Below are 20,143 nucleotides of genomic sequence, written 5' to 3'. Positions count from 1 at the left end.
TTTACTTAAGAGTCCTGTTTTGAATATATATTGATATTAAGCTGGATTTATTGAAATGCCAGTATTTTTTCCTCTCTCCTTAGATGTTTGTAAAATCAGAAAGGTTAGTTTAGTGTTTGTTTACCATCATCTCATTCTACATTTCCAGAATGTACTCTTTCCATCTGGGTGCAGGCACAATGAAAGAAAATAACAAAAATTTTGTAAAGTAGATGAAATGTTATATCCTAACCATACTCCAGGAAAAATTACAGGCTTTATAAAAAGCTATGCATTCTGTCAGCATATATATTGTTCTGCGATGTGGTTTAGGCAGAAAAGAAATTATGAGATGGAAGGGAAGGAAAAATTGGGGGCACTGGACTAGATTTGCACTGTCACCTTTGTATGATCAGCCTTTCTGCACTGCTGCTCCTGAGTTTATCTGAGCTGGAAGGAGATGCTCGGTGACTCAGTGGAAGTTCTCCTGGAGGGGGGTTGACTTAGCCATGTGCCAGTGCAGTGGCCTCCACGCCCCTTCTGCATGCTGCCAGAATAAGGCAGCATGTCTTGTGTTCTGCTTCTATCATCTCCCTGGCATGAAGCCCTCTCCATAGCAAGGTATGATTTATAAAGCATGGCTCTGGTTCAACAGGCCTCACAAATATCCAGGGAAACGGCAAAGCATGAGGAGAGGAAGGCAAAACAGGAGGGAAATTTCTTCATGCATGAGCAGAAGGTGAATTTTGGAGGAAGACTTCTAAATAAATTAATCTTATTCCTTTTAAAAGCCCTACGTTTTTATTGCTGTCTAGAGATATACCTCTTCTCTCCTTACTTCCATCAGGCTGTATCTGTGGAAGTGTTAAGGAACAGTAGGCTGTTATGTCAATATTTTCTTTCCACATACAAAGTTAAATATCATCTGGATGTTACTGACAGAAAGTTCTGTCTCTTACCACCAGAAGCTGAGGATGTTATGAGAAGACCAGCTTTGGAGAACTGTGTCCTGAGGCAAAGACTGCAAAAAATTGGGAAGGGTTAAGGGCAACCCTTTTGCTTGCAGTGCTCTGAAGAAGCTCCCCCCAAGACTGTTTGTGTCTCTGTGACAACAGCTACATTTGGCTCTCAAAAATCCCCAAACAGGCTCTGTTATCTGAGCTGTCTGCCTGGGAACTCAGTTAGCTGATAGCCAGAATAACTCAGGAGCAATCTATTCCTGGATTATTCAGGGCCCTGAACAAAGGAGATTATCCAAAGGTTCTTGGAGACCTGGAATTGTGTACCTGCCTCCCTCTCTTTTCCAGCAAATGTTTCTGTCACTTGAGATCTATGCCTAACCAAGCGAGCATTTGAGGACTGCACCAATTAGTCATGGAAAGATTTTTCTTGGATATAAATTTTCACAAATTACAATGAGTCATCATCACTAGATGCTTCAGGGCTTCCATGCAGTATTTTTCTATCTCTCCAAATTTCAGCACTATATTTGAGAGATTGTCACAAAAGTATTTTCCAGATGTCACCAAAAATAGGAATGAAAAAACTGTGGCAGTTAGTTTAAAAGAGACGTTTCTAGATGACTGGAGTCACACACTCCTAAAGATAATACAATACAGACTGACTGTGACAATGGATCCTCAGCATGTGCCTGGTACCAAGCCTGCTCTCCGAAAAGTTTCCCTAAGGTGAAGCCTACTCTGTAAAAGACAGCTGGACTACTTGCATGATTTTTAACTGTTGTGGTTTCACACTGTATGAACATCAACTTGAGATGTTGTTTGTTTGACCAATGCCAGAGATTTTGTGATGTTAAGTTTAGGAAGTGGATAAGATGAGGCTGGGTGTAGCGGGGGGGGCTATCATGGTGTCTTGGGAGGTTATGCCTTGAGGAGATTATGTCTTGGTAGATTGGCATATAGAGAGCTCTCAGATGTACGTCAATGGGATGCAATGGAGAACTCAGAAAGGACTAGGAGGTTTTGAGTTTTTGTACAAATGTTCTGACTAATGCCCGAATTTCTCTGAGACCAAAGGAAGGTGAACAGAACAGAAGAAATTAATTATTCAGACTAACTTGACAGGCATAGCCATTCAGTACAGCAGAGAAGGAAGTTTTGCATTTGAAGATATTTTATTACTACTTTTTCCTTTGGTCCTACAAAAATACTCTAGAACCTTTTGAAACAGAAAGTGCTTAAATAGTTCAGATTCACCTAAAAAGCAGTAGATCATATTTCAGATATTACATCTAATGTTTTTCTAAATCGCATTTTTCTTTTAAGCAGGCCTACTAGAAATATACTGCCTTGAAAAGTCACTGTTCCTTTCTCTTTTTTTGTTAACTCCATCCACCTCCTATCCCCAAATTTGAAACTGGAAAATGCAATCCTAATAGTGTAAACCCTTTTAAAAGTTCATAACTCAAGGCAAAGTAATTTGTGTGGAACTTTATGCTAATAAAGTTGATGTTTCAACAGAAGCATATTGTCATAAAGCTGATCAGTAAGAAGGTTGTTTGTTTTTTTTTCTTTTCTTCTCTGTTATTCCAGAACTAGAGGCAGAGGAATGGTGCAAACATCTCTGCATGGAATGTCTAGGAACGAGGCTCAATGATATAAGTCTTGGGGAACCAGATTTGCTTGCTGCTGGAGTCCAGAGAGAACAAAATGGTAAGTAACTTTGTAACTGCTCCTAGATCCTAGATGTTCTGTGTTATCTTTGCTTGTATTTGTTGTTGTGAGGATTTTACTATTAGCTAAAGCATTAATAACTAAACATTTGGATGTGGTTTTGAGGCTTAATCTTATTTTTCCTACAAATCAAGATGATTAAATTCCATGTCAAATAGCACACGTAGAATGACTTCATGTCTTCATTGTATTTACGCTTTCCTGTCATGGGAAATGATGACTATGACCTGTCTGGTTCTGAAACAATGGCCTCTATGCAGAGGAATAAAACAGCAACTGTTTTTCCACAGACTTTAAAAGACAGTGATGAGCATATCAATACCATTTTGGACTGCAAAACACATATTTGCTTTAAACTCATACCTGTCTTGAATAATGAAGTCAAAGTCATCTAAATGTTGTCAGAGACAAGTGAGAAGGGCAATGACAGATGCTAGTCAACCCTAAGCCTGAGTTTGTAAATCTTCATCTAAAGGCTACTTGGAACAGAACTTCTGATTAGACACACGCACAGGAAGGATTCTAGTGGATGTAATATGCAATAACAAAAGAACAACTGTAATGATCCTGCCGTTTAATTCCTATTAATGAACATGAGGGCAACGCGAAATGTGCTCATTTGTTCCTCCCTAAATTACAGCACTCAATTATTATTACTGTCTTGATGCTTTTATAAAATCCAATAGCTTTTAACAAAGTAATAAAACAAACTACCTCAGAGGTCATAAAATATCAGCCAACTACCATTATAAACAAAATTACATAATTAAATTATAGAATGAATAGTACTGTATCAATTGTATTGTATTACTTTCGTAGGAGAGTCCAGGCATCTCTGCACATAATAGCATAAAACATATAGAAATCTTATTCAAAAATAAGAAATTTTATTTAAAAATCAGATATTGTTCAAGTGCAATTTAAAAGAAGTCCAAAAGTTTGTGAAGTTGTTTGCTTGATATGGGACACAAGATTTAATTTGTAGTCTCAAACTACTCAACAAATATAGAAGGGAGAACCACTAATGTTGTAGGAAAGTGATAATGATTAGAGACCACTCAAAGAGTCCCATCTGCTGGTAGATATAAAACTCATATGCATGCTATTGAAGGAGAACTATGTGAGCAGGTGGAGTTTCTTCACAAATATAAAGGGAAATAAATCTTGTCAAAAGCCTGTGATGTGAGCAGAAAAATAGCTTGAAATTACTCAAGCTCTTTCTGCAATGAATTCATGTACTGTCCAGCAGCTTTTGGGCATAGATGGCAAATATTACATTTTATCTTATTCTTGAAAGAGATCCACTTAAACACACATGACCTCCAGAAGACATAGATTAGTTCTGTTGTCTCAACTAGTCTTACTTCAATTGCTTTAGTCTAGAAATTAATTGCAGTGCTATCAACCAGCATATACGAACATAATTAGCATCCTTATTGTTCTAAGTAAATAAATGAAAAGAAACAAAGAGGCAAAGCATGTATTTTTTGTACAAATCACATGAATAAGAATGCATGTAGGGTATTATTAGTCATATTCTTTTAAACTAAGTGTCTAAATACATATAATCAAATATTTGACAATCATGCTCTGCTAAATCATTAGTTACAGCATCTCAGGCAAGTAATTCTGATACCTGTTCACTTCCTTCCCTCTACCCCTTGATGCACAACTCTGCATTTTAATGAGCATGTTTGAAATTCAAACTCGTCTCCTTAGTTGTCTTGTTCAGAAGCAAAGCAAATTCTGGTTTGGGATGGAGGGGGAGGGGGCAGATCTTTTAATCAACCTGGAAGGAGGGGAGAGTACAGAGATTCTCACTGTTGGTATGAAATCCAGCATTTTGTTCATTTAGCTGTGATGTAAGAACCTGCAGTTGCACTCAAACTTGTTTAGCAGATTCCTTCAGTAAAATCACTTCAGTGGAAATGTGACTTCAGTTTATACTGGTTATTGTATTCTGCAAACTTGGCAGTGTCATTCCTCACTTGACAATTTTATGGAAAAGGTGACTAATTGAAGGATGGAATCATTTGAGGAGCTCTGATAAAAATTCAAATTTAAAATTTATTTTCTTGCACATTTTCCCCATATTGTCTACTGAGCTTTTGTTGACCTGAAATTGAAAAGCGAAGTTAATTTTCCTATTTGCAATTCATGAAAAGTGACTATATATACGAAATGTCTAAAATCTTTCTCACTGCAAAAATGGCAGTTCTGTCATCACAGAGTCATTTTATTATTTTTGTGTTAAATAAAAAATGTACATTGGTTTAGTACCTTTGAATGTCACTATTTCAAAACATATTGCAAGTCTGTCAACATCATAGAATTCCTCTGGAGTTAGTCAATGTATTAATATTTACTGGAAGCAGAGATGTGAGAATACAGTTTATAAAACCTGTGATAGAATCATAAATCCTCAGCATCTAGTTTCATGCAGATCCTGTTGCTTGAACCATACAAGGACTTTCTTTCAGGTCACTGAGCAAAAGATGTCTCTTAGTATCTAAGCAAGACCATAGATTGCATTGTCATAAAGACTACAATGACAGTGGCTTTGCAGTTTTTAATATATTTTTTACATTTCAAGGGCTAAAAGCAATTGAGTAATGGTGCTATACTGTTGATATCTCTATGATATGACAGTATTAATGCTATTAATACCAAAAAACAGGTATATTAACCATTAATCCCATTCACTCCACTCTCTGTTTTCAAATGGTTATTTTACCCTAAAGATTTTCTGAAATGTTTAAAGTTGATAAAATACTTCCTTGATCATAAAAGAAATAGCTTTTTTTTTTTTTGTGAGCTGCTTTGCATTTTCCTAGTAATAATATTTTTAATATGCTATATTCTTCCTCTGTCCAACTACTTGCTCTTTCCTTTCCTTAGAGGACATTTGCATGGTTTATGTTATGCACTTGTGAGGGTATTCACTAAAGAGATCAAATAAATTTACTATCTCTTGAAAAAAAATAGTAAATTTTCTGTTGTGTAGATTTCTGATTTAGTCCTTGTATCTGACCGTCATAGCCAGTACCTTCAGTTTACAACATTCGTATAATTTTCTTAATCGCCATTGCATATGCCCTGGGACCATAAAAATTCATTGCTATGTGCTACTTATATTTTTTATACTCGAGGATTCACATTTCAGAAAATACTTGGCAAGGAAAATACATGTTTTTTCTGTGATTTGTCTAACATCTCTTCTTGTTACATCTGAGCCTGTTTATCCTCCCACTTTCACTCTTGTGGTTCTCCTGAGTTTTCAGTTTCAGAAGGGAAGACACCTGATTCTCTGTGACAGGAATGCAACAGTATGGTTTGCAAAACAGTTTGTTCCAAAGGCTGGCAAAGTAGCTGTTTGGTGTGCAAATGTCATGGCTAAAAGGCCATACATTCATAAGGCATTTCTGTCATATGAGGATAAAAAATTACAGCAGTGCATTGATCCGAAAAAAGTTGTACTTTTATAGTTCTGACTTGTCAGTAAGTGCTAGTGAGATCTATTTTATTGTAGTTGCACCATGGCTTGACCCTCCAGCACCAAGCAATTCCACAGTAGTGATAGCTAAAAGAGCCAAACTATAGATCTGCAGTGCTTATAGCAGAGATCTCTAGCTATTGTGTCTTGTAGGAAGAACAGAGAAGACATCTAAGCAGTTCTTGTGCAAAGCACATCAATAACAGAAAGCTTCTCACTGGATTGCACCTCTGTTATTACTTTCAGGAATTATTACCGCAAGTCTAGCTATGTAAACTCCGCTGCGGAAAATGATCATTAGGTGGTTTTCTTTTTACATTTAAGGCTCTCAACTAATGGCTGTTTAGGTTACAATGGTACGCAGATTCTAATAAAAGGGAGATTTGAAATGAAGCTTCTGTTGCTCTCCAACCATTTTACCTTCTCTCTTCTGCAAATCGAAGTGATTTGTTTGTGTTCCTCAGCCCTATAGCAGCAACCTTGTTTCTGTTTAAACTTCTTTTCACAGCAAACAGTTTCTTACTGTTTATGAATGTCCATTTAGGTTATTTGATAAAGAATGAAAATATAGTTTTAAACTGAAAGCAGTAAAGGTGACATTCAGATAACTAGTTTAGTATAATGGCAGCAGAACTGTATATACAATGATAAGGCAAATAATAATACACAGTTATAACTCAAGAAAAGAAAATCTACACTCAGTTGGATCTGATAACACTGCTGACAAGTAGTCTTCTAAGCAATATTCTGTGATACGTACACACACAAATTATATTCCTTAGGTTTCTCAAGATACTGCTAGGAAAAGAAATAGTGAATGTAGAATGCTGTCTTCATTTGGAAGAAATGGAAACTTCCCTTTCAGCTCTCAATGCATTTGGAAGCATTTGCAATACACTTACAAATATAACAACAAAAGAATTTATTTTTAAATATTTTACCTACTTGCCTGTCATCGTATCTAGAATTTGTCCATGCTCATGATTCTTTTACAAATATCACTGTTTCCAATGTGTCACTGTATTTTCATTCTTTAGAAAAGGAAGTCATTAGAAAGAAGTCATCCATATGGACAGTATACAATGACAGACTATATTTACTGTGAAAAAGAGACCAGAATATTCAAGACAATATTGGTTATAAAAGCATTATGTGTAGACAGTGCTACTAAATTCCCTCTTTAAGAGCAGATGCTTCCTTTTTGTGAAGACTCTATTCCTGTCTATTTTGAATACTGAATAATGACACTAAAATAGCTGAATACTTGTACTAAAAAATATTGTGTTAAACTTTACTTGTAAACCTGATGTAAACAGTGAAGAAAAAAGGTAAATGTAAAAATGCAAATTTTTAAACTGAAGAAAAGGCCTGATCCATCTTTTGCCTTTGAAGCTCATTTATTGTTAGGTGTCATGCCTATGATGTCAATATGATGCTTTTTTATTATGTGTTACTGCTGCTTTGGCTTTTTTTTTAATGCATTATGAAGACAACTTTTGTTTTAGAAGCCTAGAGAAGTTTGAATAATAATTAATTTTTTTTACTTTTACTCCCCACCTAATTTCTAAATTCATATATCATAAAATTGCTTCCTTTGTAAAATTTTTCCTCTTTTTCATAACATTTGTTGTACTTTCCTTTTTTATTTAAAAACATTCCACAGTACAGAAGTCTTACTTCCTGGGTTTTAATAGCAAGAAACTCATTAATTTCTGTTAGTAAAAATGTAACTTTTCATAGTGAACAATGTCCTTGAATCCTCAGAAGAGGATTATGAGTTATTTGTTTATGCTACATATTGAGATTACAAACTACAGACAAAGCATAGAGACTTTGTAATTATGTTCACAGAGCTGACTTGTTTTAGAGCATTTTCTAGGGTCTGTAGAATCGCTATGATTTATTACATAAAAGCACTTTGCATGTTTTTTATTCATCTTCTATTATCCTTAATCCATTTTTATACTTTGGTTTTTTTAAAAAATAAACCAAACATAGTCAGTTTTATTCTAAGAAAAAAGGTGCGTACAGTTTTAATTGCTGGTTAATCCAGTGAGATTTCAGATTCTTCTCTACCTTCCTATTTATCAGTGAAACAATTTAATAAAATTTATTTATAGTAGCCTTTATATTTTCATTGAGATGTCAATAAACATTTCAATACATTTTTAACAGAAGCAAAGCAAAATAATTATAAACAATGGGATAAAATTAATTCTAGACTCCTGGTTCATCACTATGTAAAGCAGAAGAGAATCATTCTAATAGACCTGACATATGAATGAACACAAAATGCTGTGACTTCAAGACTTAAAGCTCTCTTTCCACCTGAAAATTAGCTACAAATGGTCAGCAGCAGAACTCTCATAGATAGAGAAGGAGTTTCTTCCAGATAGAAATTGAATGTTTTATTTCAAAGTCTCCTCTTATGTAGACCCCACCAACTGACTGCCTCCTTCCACAAGTAGTTTTTCCCTCTCCTTAAAGCTGAAATGAAACAAAGCATCTGGATTGCAAGATTGCAATGTCATCTGGTCAGTTTTCCAACTGGGATTATTTAGGCAAAGGAATTCAGTGATAAAATGTCAGAACCGGGATCATTGGGTCTCACAGTCATTTTACTTCCCTAGTACAAGCTGGACTTCAAGCTGAAAGGCTAAGAGCATTTCAGAGTTGCTGCCAAGTCTCCATCTCAGTCAATATGCTCATTTTAGTAAAGACTCTTATGCTCCTGTGCTCTGGAAAACATTATTAAAGGTCATATTCTTGCCAAAGTCCAAATGCTAAACACCTTTACATGGACAAAGTGTATGCTGAAGCAGTGCTGTACTTACTCAAGGAGATGGGAAAGAGCAGTTACATTGAAAAGAGTGGAATAATAAATGTATCACTATATCAGCATTTTTTCCTCATCCTGGCTCCCCTACTCCCTGAACTTTGCTCACACCAATTTTAGAGGAGGGAGGAGGTCAGTGGTGCTGAATGCAGAGGAATTCAACCTGCTCAGTCTCAGCCTTGTCTTGTAGGATAGCACCTACTTGTTTGGTTTTTTCCATCTCTGTCTTTTCTGGGTCCCTACTTCTATTTACTTACTCTTACTACCCAATGAATTTCTATTCTCTCATCCCACTCATATGCAGATGGTGTCTGACCCACAGAGAAGCTAAATATCCTATCCAATGTGATTCAGAAGATCTGGTGACAGAATTCAGCTGGGATTCCCAAATCTAGCCTATGAATGTTTGATTTTGCCTAGATGAGTTTAAGGGCAAAACTTACTTCTAAAAACTGGATGATTGTATTACCATTACCTAGATACCTGTTCAAATATTTTCTGAAATGGAAAAATCGAACCCTACATTTTAATTCCTAAAATCGTTTAATAGTATCCACAGCTTTCCATGTCCTGAGTCTTCCACTACTCGAAAGTATAAGGTTTTGTTTCAAAAGCAAATACATGCATCCTCAGTTTTCTCCAGCACATATGTCTGTACACTTACTTTCCTTGCCAATTTGAGTAAGTTCCAAGAGTGCTACATTTTACCCTGCAGCTGATGTTCAGTTTAATCAGACATACTTTCTTTAATCTGTGACACCTCACCTTAGACACTGACCTCCCATGCAAAGTCAGCAAGTGTCTCCTGACAGTTTGAGGATACCATATGTCCTGAATACCCTTCACGCAAAAATATCCTCAAACACTTCAGAGAAGTTGAACATTTTGTGAGTATCCTGGTAACTTTTAAAACAAGTTGAAATATTCTGTGCCCTCAACACAACAGTTTAATGTTTACTTCAGAAAATGTTTACTTTCCATTTTCTCTGCTGTCTGGGGTCCTCAGTCAGTGAAGATAGGGAAAGATTTCCATTCTTGTACAGTCGCCCCATTCCCCCATAGACGCACTGTGTGATTTCATGTAGTGTAAAGGGGAGGTCGAGAGAACCATCAAGAGAACCAGCTAATATGTCAGTCATCTGTATCTTTCTTTCAAGTAGAAGAGATAAGTAACAGGAAGGAGCAGCATGACAATGCAAAGCTGGAGTCTAATATATAATAAAAGTACACCTGCGTAGCTCCTAGGCATTTTTGCATGACCATCACAGTGATATATGGATACTGAAAAAGGGCACATATGCATATATATATATATATAAAATATAAAATATATAACTCCATTGCAAAGTATGTTATCTTGTTCACCGTTCCCTTCCCAAAGCAGTCATTAACCCATACTCCCATGTAAATCTTTCTGTTTACTTCAGGGGGCTAGGGGAAATTCTTTACTGTGATCTCAGCAGCCCCTGCTAACCTATTTGTGCTGTGTGTCAGGAGACTTACAAAACATTAGGAGTTTCACACTTGGGTCCTTAGTCATAAAATGAAACTTTTAAGGCTAACACCCATTAGTGTGACTAATGAAAGCCAGAGCCCTGGAGAAGAGGTTGAATGCTATGAGACTGAATGAATCAATTGGAGAGTCATTAATAGGACAAAATTAAATTGATTGAAACAGAATAACATTGCGGATGACAAGTTTACTTATAGCTATGCAAGATGGCCATTCTTACTGCTCACCCAGCAGCTACCTGCTTTCATTAACTCCTCAGTCAAATTTTGCTATTTTGTTGACACACATATACATACTCACACACACACTTCTCACATGTTTCATATTAACTGACTTATTTTCAATATTTTCATTGTTTTATCAGAAAAAAAAATATATATCTTGAATATTTTTAGAATGAAGACATAATGTCTGTGATCTTGAATGGCAAATATAATGGGAAGTTGAATCTAATTTTGACTGTCATGATAAATTTCTCTCACTTTATACCTCTTCTGATTACTTTAAATTCCTTCCTAATTTTTATGAGGACAGCATGAGAAAATTCAGTGCAAATAGTGGATTAAAACTGTTCCCCAACAAACTGTCATTCATTTATTAAGTAGTTGGAGACAATTTTCCTATCAAGTGTCCCTTTAAAGTAAATTTCCCAGTACTGTTTATTGAATGAGCATTGCTTATGTTCTTACTATAAATTGTTCTTTCATTTTTTTTGTCAACACCCTTCAGTGCAGTAGCATTGGCATTTTACGTTTCTATCCTATTTAAAAAATGAAAGGAAATTGTGAGAAGAAGTCGTGAATCAGAGGCACCCTCCCATATTATGCTATTAAGCCCTGAGATTTCAGTGCCTTTAGAGTTAAAATATAGGTTAGCACTTTCAACTGTACAACTTGAAATATAACTGAGTGATTCATTCTTTGTAGAAGCAATTCATAGAAACATTAGCTATTCTTCAAATAAAATTGCATTTGTATTTAAAATTCTCCTGCTATTACTGAGGTTTACTTCCTTCCATATGAGTTAACAGTGTTTTGTATAATCTTGATTTTTTTCCTTTTTTTCTTTTATTTTTTAAGGATAGTTTTTATGTTGCTTATTAAATCACACGCAATTCAGGCAGTCCAGAAAATTGTTAATGTCCTTGACCTCTTACTGCAATGAGTGCACTCTGCAGTGGAAGTGCAGCTGATAGCAATTGATGTCATGACCATAATAATATATCATGCTGAATCAGATTTTTCAAGAAAGTAACAGATTATTAAAAATGTTATTGATTTGACAAATGATAACGAGTTTGGCAAATAAATAGAAACTGAACACAAAAAAAAATGTAATCATTAACAAGCTTCAGTAAGTAAACGTGGGTTTGCTATTTTTCTGAGGGGCAATGGTTGTACATACATGTTTTGCCAAGATACCTATAGTTCTATTCTATTCTTTGAGACAGGAGCCTCTATCAGAGTTCAAGTCATAGAGACTTTTGATTTGCAAAGAGTCATGGACCTCAATGTGAGGATAAAGGACCAGGGACATATGTCGAAGAGGACTATGCAAATCATCTGTGAAAGATGTTTCAGTCTGCTGCATTATTTATAATGAAAATATGACCTTTAAAAGTCCCTTCTAACCCAAGCTATTCTATGATTCCATTAAATAAAAAAGATTCTCCTCTTACTCCTCTCATGTATACTAGCAAGGCTTCTTCGACATCAGTGTATCCTCACCTTTGTTCAAGGCTAGAAATTTGTCCTTGATTTCTGAACCATCACTAACTAAACTTTATTTATTTTTTTTCCCAGTATAAAATCTTTCTTTAACTGGTGATGCCTCATTCTATGTTTGTTGTTTTTTTTTTTCCCAGAACGATTCAATGTATATCTCATGCCTACACCAAATTTAGATATCTATGGGGAATGTACAATGCAGATCACACATGAAAACATCTATCTCTGGGATATCCACAATGCCAAGGTCAAGCTGGTCATGTGGCCTCTGAGCTCTTTGAGAAGATATGGACGTGACTCCACATGGTTCACATTTGAGTCTGGAAGGTAAGAGCTAAGGAGATGCAGGAAGAAGAAGAACTGAGCAGTGGCTTTTGAGAAGCAGTCTGATAAGTTAGACTAGCTTTTCATCATAAAGAAAGATGACCTCTCCATAGAGTTCTGTTTGTTGAATGTTACTTTTCAATATATTCCACTCATTGTTTGAAATAAATATTCATATAACTTATATTTAAAATGAACTGAAGCTTCCATTGACTTTTATTTAATGGTAGTTGAATTGTCATTCTTAAGGTTTATGAGTCTCACTATGCTTAAACTCTAGTGTGGTATAATTTGAGTACTTTTGATGTAGAAGAAGTTAATTCTGGGTCATGGAAAAGGCTCATCACACAGTATGAATGGAATAACTTCTATTATGGTAGATATTACTGGTTTTGGATGTTACTGATGACTGATTGCCACCCTAGAGTATAATTGCAAGCGAGAGTACAGAGAACATTTTGAACTCGTAAAAAGGCTAGCTCTTTTTCATGGGTGCAGTTTTAATCCTCATTGCCATTTCCACCCTCAGATCAGTTTTAAATGTCCATGGAGCTCTGTTTTTCTTCCCTTTCATATATTTTTAATGCATTTTGTGTCTTGCTGTTAGGTCAGATTAGTCACTTGCTTTCTTATACATGTCTCAAAATGTAGGTGTGTCATTCTCTACAGTGTTTTAATTTTGAAAAAAAAGTCCTTCTATATCATAGTGAAATTATTTTTCTTACAAGACAGTTGTTTTCTGTACTGCTCTATTTTTATCTCTGGCACATCAGTACTAACAAACTATGCACACTGATTGTGTATATTCGAGTAAAATATGAGTTTTGTCTCTCTAATTTTTCAGGCCTCCTACAGTATTTTAATTCCATACTAGTATCTGAAAATCATTATCCCCTGCAATCCATGGACCATGCAACTTGATGAGAAGTGGATTGTTTTCCTGTGTTTTATTATTATGAGCTAACTGTGCCTTTATCTGTCATGCTTCATTGTCTTTGATCTGATTCCTCCCTTTTGCTTGCTTGGAAGTGCTTTATTTGTCTGATTTGAAAATGCGTAAAGACTAGATATAGACTGGCAGAAAAATGTATAGGTAAAAAACAGGACTAGAGAAAAGTCAGTCCTCAATAACATCTGAAGACTGTGTAAGGCAAGACTAATGCTCATTTAAAAATCTGTTATTGATTAGTTTGGTTTTTATTTTTGTTTTTTTAATTAGCATCTTTCTCATCTTTCTGAACGTAATTTTCTTTGTCCCTTGATCTGCTAGTACCTTAATATGGTAAACTCCTGATACATGTTGTCTTACCAGAACTGAAGCACTCATTCATGTTTTATGAAACACGTTGTGCAGTAAAAGTGTTGTTGCTTTAATTTTTCCCTAAGGCTTAAGTGTTAAGTGTAGACAATTGTTTTAAGGGAAATATTTTTTAATAGGGTCTTATTTTTAACTGAGTTTTAGCAGCTATGCAGTATATGTGATTTGCATGAACATTAGGAGCTCAGTTTTATATATTTATTGTCCATCCTCAGTTTTGGTATTACTTTGTTTCAGAAAATAAATCTCTCCCATTAAAATAAACAAACATATTCACAAAGAGATACTGTGATAAATAAATTGATCAAAATTAAGCTTTCAGACAACTAAATTTGTCTTTAAATAAATATATTGCTTTGCATTTAGATGGAATATCGACTCAGATGTGTAAAACTAAACTGTTCACTTGTTTAGTGAAATGTAATAACTACATGATTGGTAGGATGTCTACCACATGGAAAGAATGAACACGGATTCTTTTAAATGGCCAGATTTTTCTGTTTAGTTTTGCGCTGAATTGGATTTGTATATATGTATCTGCACTACCTATGAAGTTAGTCCCATCCTTATTTTTAATTATTTAGTGAACCGATGAAAGTAAATATTTCTTGCACAGTGACTTGTATTATTCCTTATCCAAACTCTGCTAAAATTTTAGGGAAGCACAGTTTTGTATGGCTTAGTTTGACACTGGATGGAGAGATTCTCATTATGTAAAGTACTTGATTAGGGCTAATCCCATGCAATCTGTCCATTGATCAGAAAATTGTGATTCTCCTCCACTTGGCACTACAGTAGCTTTGTACTGATTAATACTGTGCATCCAACAGTGAATGGATCGCACAGTAATTCAGAGGACCTAAGGTAGAAGCCTAGCATTTACTTTTCCAAGAGGCAGGCTTTCCACTTGACCAGCTTCTGATTGGCTTGGGGACTTTTAATGTTGAATCATCAATGAGTCAACAGGATTTTCTTAGTTTATGGACATGTGTAATGTGTTCTGACACCTCATTCTCATTATTTTGGGTATTGAATGTGTTTGAGACATTGTACCTAAGCATGCACTCAATTTGCACAAGTGTACTTGTTTCTCTGCAAACTTCTGGAACTGCTGCTCCATGTATGTGGATGCTAGTCCCCGACCATCTCTGATTTTAAGCCCCTGAAAATAGGAAATGTGCTACTTGTGGAACTGCATGCCTAACTGTCCATATGAAGGTACCGTAAATTTGCACTGGATTAATTAATTACATGCAATCTAAGAAACGTGCTAGAAAAGTAATAAAACAGGTACAGTTGAAATAGCTCACAGCCCAGATCAGGTGTGAAGACACTGTTTTCAGACTGCTGGCAAAGTTACAGAATTCATTTTGCTGATGTAAACCAAATAATCCATTACAAAAGCCATAAGCAATGTTTAAAATTCACTCTGGAAACTGCAAAATGCCATTGTCCAAGCTTTCCTTTTAGCAAAACAAGCTGGCCGAGGCACCTTTTCAAGAGCATAAGAGGACACTCCTAAGAATTCAGAATTGTTTTTCATCTCATAGGGTGAGACATTGAGGAAAGCAAACACATATGGAGTCTTTGTTCGTTTTGAAATGCTCTTTCTTTTGCTTTGCTACAATTCTGCCATTTACATTAAACAATACTGTCTACATATGGAAGCTGTCTGGTCAAGTCTATTAAGTGCTGGCAAGAAGTATAAGTATTAAAAAAAAAAAAAAACAACAAACCCAAAGTCAAGCTGAAGTCAAGTGAAACGTGGTGAGAAAATACAATAAGGGGATGAGCTGCGGAAGCCCCAGTAAAACTTTGTCAAATACCGTAAGTTTCCAGCTGAGTAGAGAGGTGGAGGAGGTAGGTGTGACCTTGGAGATTTGAGAACAGAAGGAGCCATGCATCCATGACACACTCTGTTCTCTGAAATATATTTTCTTCTATTTTGTAGACAGGACATTGAAATTAAAACAATTTCAAGTGTTTCCAAGTTTATTCACGCTGTGCATTCAGAGAGACCCACTGAACCATATTAAACTTTTCCTTCTTTTTTTGCCTTTGACTTTGGTTTTTTCCTCATCAGAGAAAATCTAATGAAATGTGGCATTCTCTGTCACTTCTAAGATCTAGCATCTGTTTCTTTGGTTGAGGAATTATTAAGCTCAAGTATTGCAGAGGGGTGACATAAGAATTTCTCAGTATGCCACCCAAGACTGACATACTCATTTTCTCTAGTGGTAGAAACACAGATGCTGGGGTTATCTGAAGCAGAAAGTTCAGTGTTTGCTTCAGGCACTACATCTGACTGAAATCTTTCATTTGTCTGTTAGTCCTCTGCGGTGATTTTGGGTGTTAATGTGAAATGTATTAGTCAATTAACCCTTAAAGTTAAGTTACAGGAAACATCCTCTTTTTCCCTTATATGAGGAGAAGGCCTTATGTATGTGCCTCATCAGACAGTGCTTCTGGGACTTCATGCACTGATGAACGTATGAACTCAGGTCTATATCTCCTTGAAGAGAAGCATTCAATTCCTGATTGCTGGTGGATTATCTAAATTGTGGATTGTGTTTATCATAGAACTATATATCATATATTATAATATAAATAATTATAAATATATTTTCATTATAAATCTTAAGCTTGTCATATAATTTGAAAGTCAGTTTGAGTTGAGTAGCCATGTAAGCCCTCATGTGTAGCTACGATAAACAGATTATCATTTCACATAAACATTACCTCAGAGCTCTCAGTATCCCACATTTAACAGTTAAGTTTGTTAGGATATTTTTCTTCTTTTACACTTTTGTAATATTTTCAAAAAGCCTAATTATGTGAGATAAGAATTTTCTGTGGTTTTGTTTTATCTGTTTTCTCACTACCTCTTCTCTTCTTTCTCATATTCGTTCTCCAAGCAGTATGTATTGCTAAAATCTGAAAATAACTCCAAAAAAAAAGAAACAGGAATCTCTTGTATGTATCCCACCTTGTTTCTTCAGTAATCACCTAGCTCTAATTTTAGGACACGTGGCATTTTTACCGCTGAAAAGGTTTAATTAGTTCCTAGGATTTAGCAATGCCAAGGTTATACTATGTTGTAATTGTATTTCCATTCCTAGTTTTTTTCCATTCCAACTTTATTCCAACACTCAATTTGCCTTCTGCCAAATTCTTGACCTGGAATAAGTTCTATGTTAGTCATCTGATTTGCTTAAACACTACTTGAAAAGGAGCTGTGTGTTTAACTCATCTGCAGCACTCTTACACTGGTTTTGATCATGGTACCTAATCTAAGAACTCTTTCACTAGTGGAAGCTTATGTACCTCATTGCAAGTGATTTATAAAGTGTTCATTGTGTTTTCTCTCTGCCAAGGCTCCTCTCAGACTGCTCTAGCATTGGTAAGTCAGAGCGAGGTCCACAAAACTCAGTTAATAGTGAAATTCTCCACAGTATAAGTGAATATGGTAAACAGAGAAAAAAAGGGATTATACACAAGCTTCTTTATTCTAAATTTCTAATATATCTACTAAATTGTTCAGGGGTTTTTTAGCCTCTGTTTTGAAAATTCAACTATGGTATACACACCTACAAAATATTTTCTCCAACTTACAGATAATGCCTGAGCCATTCCACTTAGCTGTGAAAGCTCTAATTTTGGTGAGAAAAGCTATGGCATCTCGATAATGACAACATATTGAAACAATAAACTTACCTTTATTAAGCTGCAATTTTATCACAAATAGATTGAGAAGTCAGTGACTCCAGGGACAGAGCAGCAGGCTCCATAGATGAAGTTTTGTAGCATAGTAATGAACAAATTTGTAAATACTAAATGGATAGGAATTAGCATATCACTAATTCATTAATTCACCATTCCCTAACCAGTAAATTTCCTTATTCATTTTTCTGAATGAAACACATGCAGTTAGAAAAGCAGTCACATAAAGTTTGTCCAGTTAACACAAAAGACACACAGCTCAGAAGGAAAGCCATCATCCCCGTGGTGTCTATAGAAGTGACCGTATTTGCATATTTTACAACCTAGAGGGCACAGCATGAGTTTTCAGCTGATCACTGGATATCCAATATCATTGGTATAATTCAAATGTTACAAAGCTTTTAAATGAAATTACTAAGAATAGTATTGTGTTTGCCTAATGTATTAGCAGACGGCGTATTATGTTCCTTCTGATGATCCTGAGATAACATGAACTGTGCCTTTCAGCTGAAGTTCACAATTTGCCTTCTCCCTTTGTAACACAGTTGTATGTCATAATCAAAATAGGGCTTGTTTTCAAATATTTTGAGACCAGTCACCATTTGGCTTTCAGATGGCTTTACATCCACGCTTAAGCCCAGAAGATTTGTTTTTTTACTTACCATATTCTAACTGTCCTTTTTTTCATACATATGCTCTGCTGTAAGCATGTGTTGTTGTATTAGTAATCCTGATGCTGAATATAACCGATGAGATTATTGATCTGTAATACATGAGCAGAGAAGAAGTAAACAAAATAATTCATACATTCTTAATCATATAGGACTCACTTATTGTTTCAACTCTGCATTTTAACCTTTGAATTCCACAGTGAATCATTTAAAAAGTGATACAATTTGTGTGTGTTAGCGAAGTGACTAAGGGTAAGAATTTTGTTTTCTAATGAAAGATACGGGCATCACAACCTTGAAGAATGCCAGCCACATCCTGGGCTGCATCAAGAGGAGTGTGGCCAGCAGGTGGAGGGAAGTGATTCTCCCTCTCTACTCTACTCTCATATGACCCCACCTGGAGTATTGCGTCCAGTTCTGGAGCTTCTAACATAAGAAGGAAGCGGACCTGTTGGAGCAGGTCCAGAGGAGGGCCATGGAGATGATCAGAGGGCTGGAGCACCTCTCCTGTGAAGACAGGCTGAGAGAGTTGGGGCTGTTCAGCCTGGAGAAGAGAAGGCTCTGGGGACAACTTATAGCAGCCTTCCAGTACCTAAAGGGGGCTTATAAGAAAGTTGAAGAGGGACTTTTGACAAGGGCCTGTTGTGATAGGACAAGGGGTAATGTCTTTAAACTGAAAGAGAGTAGATTTAGATTAGATGCAAGGAAGAAAATCTTTACTGTGAGGGTGGTGACGCACTGGAACCAGATGCCTAGAAAGATGGTGGATGTCCCATCCCTTGAAGTGTTCAAGACCAGGTTGGATGGGGTTTTGAGTGACTTGGTCTAGTGGAAGATGTCCCTGCCCATGGCAGGGGGGTTGGAACTAGATGATCTTTAAGATCCCTTCCAATCCAAACAATTCTATGATTCTATGAATATATAGGAGAACTGAAATATCTCCGATTTTAAAAGTAAAACAATAAAAAAGTCCCATTTTAAAATAAAATCAACAGCAAAACTCAGAAACTCATATATACAAAATGCTAATAAATTTAATAATGTTTGGTTTTTATATAGATACCATTTACAAAAAGAGCCAGTGTCTATTTTAGCCCTTAAATACTGTTACAGCTCTCCCCCAGCAAGCCTCTTTGCATGAGATAATTAAAAATGCCCAAACTAGGCATCTAATTATCTATGCAGACAGTAGAATAGTGTTAAACACTTCACAAAGGTCAATCCAGAAGGCCACATTTTGCACAGAGAACCATCTAGCCACCAAGAATGCTAAGCACAAATAAATCCTCCTTTTCTCCAAAGCTTATGAATGTAGTATCATCGATTGAGGAGAAGGAGGCTTGAAACATCCTCTATGCTGTGGCTGTGTAACGTACAAACATAGCGGGAAGTAATCAAAATGCAAAGGCTGGAATTTGCACAACAGAAGAGCCTTGTTCATGAATATGTAGGAGCCTGTGCAAACCGAAGCTTGCACATACACTTGGAGCATTGCAGAAGCATAAAGGGGTACAGTTTTAAATGTTTGTGGGCTTCAGCTGTTGCCAGGAACTGTGATTCCTCTACTTCAGCTGGCACATAGGTTTATTCCAAAGGTCACTTTAGTGTCTGGACAGTTGTCTCTTATATGTTATATGTGAAAAATTGCACTAGAATTTTTTTTTTTTTCTCTCAGTTTTGGGACTTGATCATATGGGAAATGAGTATAGCATGACTGCTGGTCACTACTCACGAGCTGAGAAAGATGCTTTAGCAGGCTGGTCTTGGAGGATTTGCCTAATATCTACCTAATTCCCCCTGTTCTTTCTGATAGCATTAATTCATTGTCCTCACAAATAATAAACTCACTTATGAAATACTTCTTGGCAT

The 20,143-nt window shown here is 35.9% G+C and overlaps 1 protein-coding gene across 1 annotated transcript in view; it reads left to right on the top strand.

The window, feature by feature from the left end:
• The window catches only part of DOK6 (docking protein 6), a 262,700-nt gene that overhangs the window by 162,865 nt on the left and 79,692 nt on the right, over positions 1–20,143 (top strand). The window contains exons 4-5 of the mRNA XM_086742170.1: positions 2,532–2,651; positions 12,379–12,568. Coding sequence (XP_086598296.1) covers positions 2,532–2,651; positions 12,379–12,568 — 310 coding nt within the window. The remainder of the gene's footprint in view (positions 1–2,531; positions 2,652–12,378; positions 12,569–20,143) is intronic.

Source organism: Chlamydotis macqueenii, chromosome 2 (assembly GCF_036417535.1).
Source record: "Chlamydotis macqueenii isolate bChlMac1 chromosome 2, bChlMac1.mat, whole genome shotgun sequence".
NCBI classification, from domain to species: Eukaryota; Metazoa; Chordata; class Aves; order Otidiformes; family Otididae; genus Chlamydotis; species Chlamydotis macqueenii.
The sequence above is the reverse complement of the archived record's forward strand: the minus strand, read 5'-3'. Positions and strand labels throughout refer to the sequence as shown.